Consider the following 6,317-nt stretch of genomic DNA (forward strand, 5'->3'; position numbering starts at 1 on the left):
TTTTTTTTTTTTTTTTTTTATTAGTTATGCTATGTGAATGAGAACATGTAACAAGAAAAAAAGGCGTGGGGAGGGGGGGGTGTAGTAGAGGAAAGGGAGATTTTTATTATATACATCGTGTCGACAGTGCAAGGAAGCAAGATATTAGGGATAACTTAATTACCCTTACATGTTCCCACCGAGCTCTTGTTCCACCATTTAACACGGACCTTCACACTCAAAACTCTAATCCCGCCAATGCATCCCTCTATGTATGATGATTAATAATAACATAGACATGTCAGGTGTAAAATGCTAAATGTTATTATGAAATACTTACACTTGTAGAGCATTCACATCCTGCTTTCCAGGTGCAAAGTAGTTCAGTTTGCCAACACAATGAATCCTGGGATTGCTTTGTCATTTTCAAGAAAAAAAATGGCTGCGTGATTTCAAAGCCATTTTTTTTTCTCTATGGTTAATTAATGGATACGGGAACGGGAATTTTTGTAATTTTTTTTTTTTTTTTTTTACACAAATTCAATACTGCAGTGTGAAGGTGACTGGTAGCGTAGTGGGTTCCTGCTGAGGCAGTATCAGGCCAAAAGCAACTGAAACCTTTGACACATCCATAGTTTTGATCTTTAAATAATTAATTGGTTTTTGTTCTCTCTTCAGGGGTGTACGTCCATTTGGAGTCTCATTATTAATTGCAGGCTGGGATGAGGAGCGACCATATTTATTCCAATCAGATCCTTCTGTAAGTAGCAATAATATTTAATCTGTTCATAGAACGACTTGTATGATAACTTGTTAGTACACCTAAAACTTTGGGGGTTTTTTTTTTTTTGCAACCTGGGCATTTTTTTTTTTCCTTCAATACCCGGTAACCTAAAAATGACTATAAACCTGTCTCAGTGAGGTCTAGGTTGGATGTTAACAGATATAGCAATCTCTATGTATAGGGAAGACGTGATTAGGGCTGTAACTTTGTTTTTGATTATTTTCATGTCTGATTAGTTGTCTGATTATTTTTTCCGATAAATCGGTTAAAGAAAAAAAATATAATACCGTCTTTTATTTAATATGAAATACACAAATTGAGTTTTACAAGCAAAGTTTACTTCAGAATAAAACTGCATGCACATTTTTTCCAATCGCAGGGCATTGCAGTACTGTGTGTTCCAGTGCGGGCGATCACACTGCGGGCGGGTGGCGCATTTGAGGTGCCTTAGAAATGAATGGCACCACAACACACATCCTGCAGCAGAATTTGTCAGGCCGAAACCAAAAATTAATTTTGCCCCTTTTTTTTTTTAATGTATATATTATATTAGACATTTAAATTAGTTTCATGGATTTAAGATTATATGAATTGTAAAACACCAATATCATAAAATAGCCAAACTTTTATTTAAAATAAATAAAAGCCTGGTCAACAGTTTAGAGTTGGCCATAAATATTGGTCAAAAAATTATTTTCACTCTGGTGCACGCGGCAATACCTGATGTGTGGCGCAATCTACGTTTTCATACATAGGTGCACTCGACTTGTGTTTCCGTTAGTATGCGCGCGTTTGCGGGGTCGGGGGACTTTAAACTTTTTTGGGGGTATTTTATCGAATAGTTGTTTCAGCCCTAGACGTGATTACCTGTCATGTGACAGTGCTTGGGCCTAGCAGCAAGATGCTAGGCCTGAGCAAGGTCACATTAGGCATAGCGTGACCTCACTGCTCTCCCTAGCATCCAGACTAAGGCTGGGTTCACACCTAGGCGGATTGAATATGCACGTTTTTCGCGCGTAAAAAAACGCGCGAAAAACGCGCGTTTCCGAGGGATACTTGGCTGTATCCCAATGGAACCGCCTGACCAAAACGTCCCAAAGAAGTACATGTACTTCTTTGGGCGTAGGGCGGTTTCCCGCACGTTCGTACTCGTGGGAAACCGCCCAGATGGGAACCATGCACATTGAAAATAATGGCATTTCCCTTTTCCGCGAGTACGGAAGCGCGGAAAAACGCCTAGGTGTGAACTAACTGACACTGGGTTATTTGATGGCTTTGAAAGAAAAAGACAGTGGGAAACTGCTGACATGGTGGAAAAGTGCTGATCTGTGGGTCGGGGGTAAAGGCTTTACAGATACTATATTGTTTTGTCTTAAATGGGCAATGTAACAGTGCTTCTTTAAATGATGCCCCATGACTGCCTGTACTCTCCCTTCTTTCAGTCCCTTGCCACACAGGTTGCCCTCAAAAGAAAATCAGCTGTGTTTAAGCTAATTTATTCTGGTCAAACCTTACTAAGGACTCTGCTCCCCACCCCATGTGACAGCACTATCACTTACCCAACTGTCATTCAAATATCTAATGTTGTAGGGGAGCAGAAGGTTGTGTATTTGGAAGATAGGTTACTAGGGCTGCAACTAATGCTTATTGTCATAATTGATTAGTTGGCCAAGTATTTTTTTGTTTAATCCGATAAAAAAAAAAAAATATCTTTTATTTAAAATAAAATGCACAAATTGAGTGTTAGGGGTCTACTAGACCACTATTGTCACCTTTCCACTGCAAAGGAGCTGTTCAAGCACACGCAGCTTGAATAGCTTCAGCCAAGGAATGACAGCTGCCTGCGTAGGCAGCTGAATGTAAACACAGCAGGCAGTAGGTGTGTGCAATAGCCTGCCTGTTGTCAGTCAGCAGAGGAGGGACCTGAAGGAGAAAGTTCTCCGCCTCTGCTGATTGTTAGTAGGTGGTGGGCGGGTGCAATAGCCAGCCTGCTATTGGCTATTTGGAATTGCAATAGCAGGCTGGCTGTTGCACCCCCATATACCATATTGTAGAGATTTGCCCCGCTCTGTCATTTCCTCCTGTCACGCTCTGCCACCTTCTCTGGCCTGACACCAGAGGACAGTCAGTTGTGTGTACTCGGAGCCCCCCTCCTCCACTCACCTGCTGACATGAGTCGGGTCACTGTGTGTATATGGGCCTCTCCAACCTGTCCAGCAGTGCCCGCACTCTGTGTCCTGACAATTGTCGTAACAACCTCCTTTAGAAGCCATGCGTGGCAAAACGCGTAAACATTGTGTCCACTACCACTTCAGTGCTCTTTCATCACGACATTGTGGGACTCAAACGTCATTTAAATAATTGTGGAATCAGTACTCAAATGTTGGAGCTTGTATATGCCGTATGTATTTCATGGCTGACTTTGTGATGTTTTTAGCCATTATGTTTTATAAAAGCCCTCACCAAGCTATATGCCTGTTTTGTTGTGTTTGTACATTATAGGTATGGTGGGTGGTATCATGGCCTTCTTCTGCTGAACTTTACCTATTTACTTTACAGTAATGTTTGCTAATGCTCTGTGTACTAGGAATAATGCATAACCTGTCTGTCCTACCTCCAGCTATTACGTTATAGAACTGCTAATGGCTTACCTTGACCATTTTTTCCCCTTTAGGGAGCCTATTTTGCATGGAAGGCAACAGCAATGGGGAAGAATTATGTAAATGGAAAAACCTTCCTTGAAAAAAGGTACAGAAACCGTTACTATACCTCTTTTATAAGCCTTTAGCTTCCAAAAGCAGGGCACCTGTAGTATTAAAAGATGGTAGGTGATATTTTTTATGTCACGTGATATTTATACAACTGCTTATCAAAGCTATATTTTCAGTAAAAAGTACATTATAATACATTTACGGCACAAAAGCACAATTACATCCAAATTTAAATAGATGCAGATAGAGAAGAGTAAATAGATACGAAATGTGTCTGGTCTCAAAACTGCGATGCTCAAAGTTTTACATGGGTGACACTTTAAATACCTCTACAGGTCATTATTTTAGGGTTAGCTGCAAATTGAATGGGAACTAAACTATTGGGTCTTGAAACCTCTCTACCCTGCAGGATACCCCTTTTTTTTTTTTTTTCCTTCTGCCTTGGAAGAAAATAGCTGCTTTTTTTTTTTTGACTGGGAAGGGTTAAAACCTATGTCTGTATCTTTCCCCGTTAGGACATCTGAGAAAGTCTATTCAACAGAAATGTTGGCCTTGTACTTTGCAGGCAAGGCAGAGACCTGTAGCTTTGAATGCCAGACACTGTCATATCTTGGTGCTTATCTCTTGTTATGAGGATTTGATAGATCAGGTCGTTCTGATGCAAAAAGGGTTAGTTGGGTGTTTGGTATGGGGTTAGGATCAGGGGTTAGGGGCTTAAGTTTAACTGTTAGGTTTTAGGAGTTATGTGCTAAGGGAAGGTTAGGTGTTGTGTTTACAGGACGGTTAAGTGTGAATGTCTTCTCATAAGACAGAAGGCATTGTTCAATGATGACTGCGGTTATATGACACTTGTCTTCTGGTGCATATCTTTGTTGCCTAGAGGGAGGAAAATATTGATAATCTGTAGGTTGCTGGTTGGAGTATGTAGTCGAATACAAGCTAGACTGTTTTTCTCTTGGTAATTAGTTGTAGACCACCAATAAACCCCCCCCAATTCAGAAAGGGAGTGTTAACTGATCACGCTTTGTTTTTTTAGATATAATGAAGATCTTGAACTTGAAGATGCTATTCACACAGCAATTTTAACATTAAAGGTAATTATTGTATTAAGGCAAATCCTTCAGTGGCTGTATATATTTTAACCCCTCTGTGAAACAGCTTCAGAAAAAAAATTCGCTTCTGGGGACCGGAGCAATTTTGCCATTTTTGCTATGTGTTTGTCTAATAATTTTCATCTTCCTCATGCTTTACACCTATTATTATATACTAATTTAAAAAAAATTTAAGGCCAAAATGGGGTTTAATTTGATGTGACATACATACATGTGATGCATATATAAATTCTTCTTCTTTTTTTAAAAAATAATTACAAACTAAGAAAAAAAAAAAAATATGTTTTCAGTTTTGGCAATAATAATGTGTACATAATTAGTGTAGCTAACAGAAAGTAATTCATAATAAATTATTTTATTTGCCCTGATTTATAGGGTATATCATATGTCTGGGGATTTCCTAATATTTATATATAGATATATATATCTATCTATATAGAGATCTATCTATATAGATATAGATATATCTTTATTTAAACTTTAGTCCTTCTCAGAAAAACAAAAAACCTTTTTTTATTTTTTTTATTTCATATTTTCAAACTAGGGGCACTAAGGGGTTATTTTTTATTTACGTGGGCTTTAATACTTAGTATTTCTGAGTAGAATAGAATACAGCATTCTCCTCCGAGATACTTTGTATCACTTTTGTAACACACAGCCGGCTAGCAGTTTATAAAACACAGTGAACTGCTGTCCGCTCTGTGACTGTCACAGCTCTGCGATCACAGCAATCTGCTCTCGCTGTGATTACAGGACTGTGACCACCTAATCTGCTGTTGAGGGTCTGCCTAGGATCTCGAGAGACCCATCAACAGCAGTAACTCAATGAGCTGCTGGTCCCTTCACGGACCAACGCTCATTGTACCAAATGACGAAATTATCCAGTCACCGGTCGTTCACTAACTGAATAATCGTGACGGCATAAACCCATCATTGGGAACTGGTTAAATGAGTGAAATATGCCACCCCTGAGCCTTTCCTGAAAGGTTAGTTGTCTGCCATGCCAACTTCTGCTTTCAATATTTTGAGTCACCAAATGAGTATGCAAACAGGTCAGAACTCATGATCTGCAGTTATTCCACTCAGGGATGCAAAAAGTGTTGCAGCCAGTGGAATGGCATCCGTACAACTAAGATTTTCTGAAGGAATTCAGCAATGGCAGATTCCTTCAATTTTGCTGCTTTCTATTTTCCTGCAGGAAAGTTTTGAGGGTCAGATGACAGAAGACAACATTGAAGTTGGTATTTGCAATGAAGCTGGATTCAAGCGACTCACTCCTGCTGAAGTCAAAGATTACTTGGCTGCTATAGCATAAAAGGCTTCCAGTTGTGGAAGAATTGGTGTAGTTTTTTTTCCGCCACTAAAGGATTCAAAAGGTTTCTTTGCAGATTTTTTTGCATACTTTCTTATTTCTACCTGTCTGACAGATCTTTTTAAAACGACATGGTTCTAATCACAATAAATAAAATTAAATACAACATGAACTTTATCTTGTGTTGTCTATTTCTTGCTTAATTACATTGGGACGTTGTAAATACCACAATTCTATTTCATGGACAATTAACATTAGGAGTATGTACTGATTCATAAAATGGAGGCTTTGACACTTGTTACCTGCTAGTGGCAATATATTCATTGACTATAGGAACTGCTGCACTTTCAGGCCCACAAAGATAATGTCTGAGCTGGTATTTCTCTGTCAAAAAAGGGAACTTAAAAGTGTCTGCACAT

General features: G+C 39.0%; 1 protein-coding gene across 1 annotated transcript in view; it reads left to right on the plus strand.

The window, feature by feature from the left end:
- Positions 1 to 6,064, plus strand: part of PSMA2 (proteasome subunit alpha 2) — a 14,154-nt gene extending 8,090 nt beyond the window's left edge. The window contains exons 5-8 of the mRNA XM_018559617.1: positions 658 to 739; positions 3,438 to 3,511; positions 4,511 to 4,568; positions 5,785 to 6,064. Of these exons, the coding sequence (XP_018415119.1) occupies positions 658 to 739; positions 3,438 to 3,511; positions 4,511 to 4,568; positions 5,785 to 5,901 (331 nt within the window). The 3' untranslated portion in view covers positions 5,902 to 6,064. The remainder of the gene's footprint in view (positions 1 to 657; positions 740 to 3,437; positions 3,512 to 4,510; positions 4,569 to 5,784) is intronic.
- Positions 6,065 to 6,317: the final 253 nt, after the last annotated feature.

Source organism: Nanorana parkeri, unplaced genomic scaffold (genome assembly GCF_000935625.1).
Source record: "Nanorana parkeri isolate BGI_ZX_2015 unplaced genomic scaffold, ASM93562v1 scaffold407, whole genome shotgun sequence".
NCBI classification, from domain to species: domain Eukaryota; kingdom Metazoa; phylum Chordata; class Amphibia; order Anura; family Dicroglossidae; genus Nanorana; species Nanorana parkeri.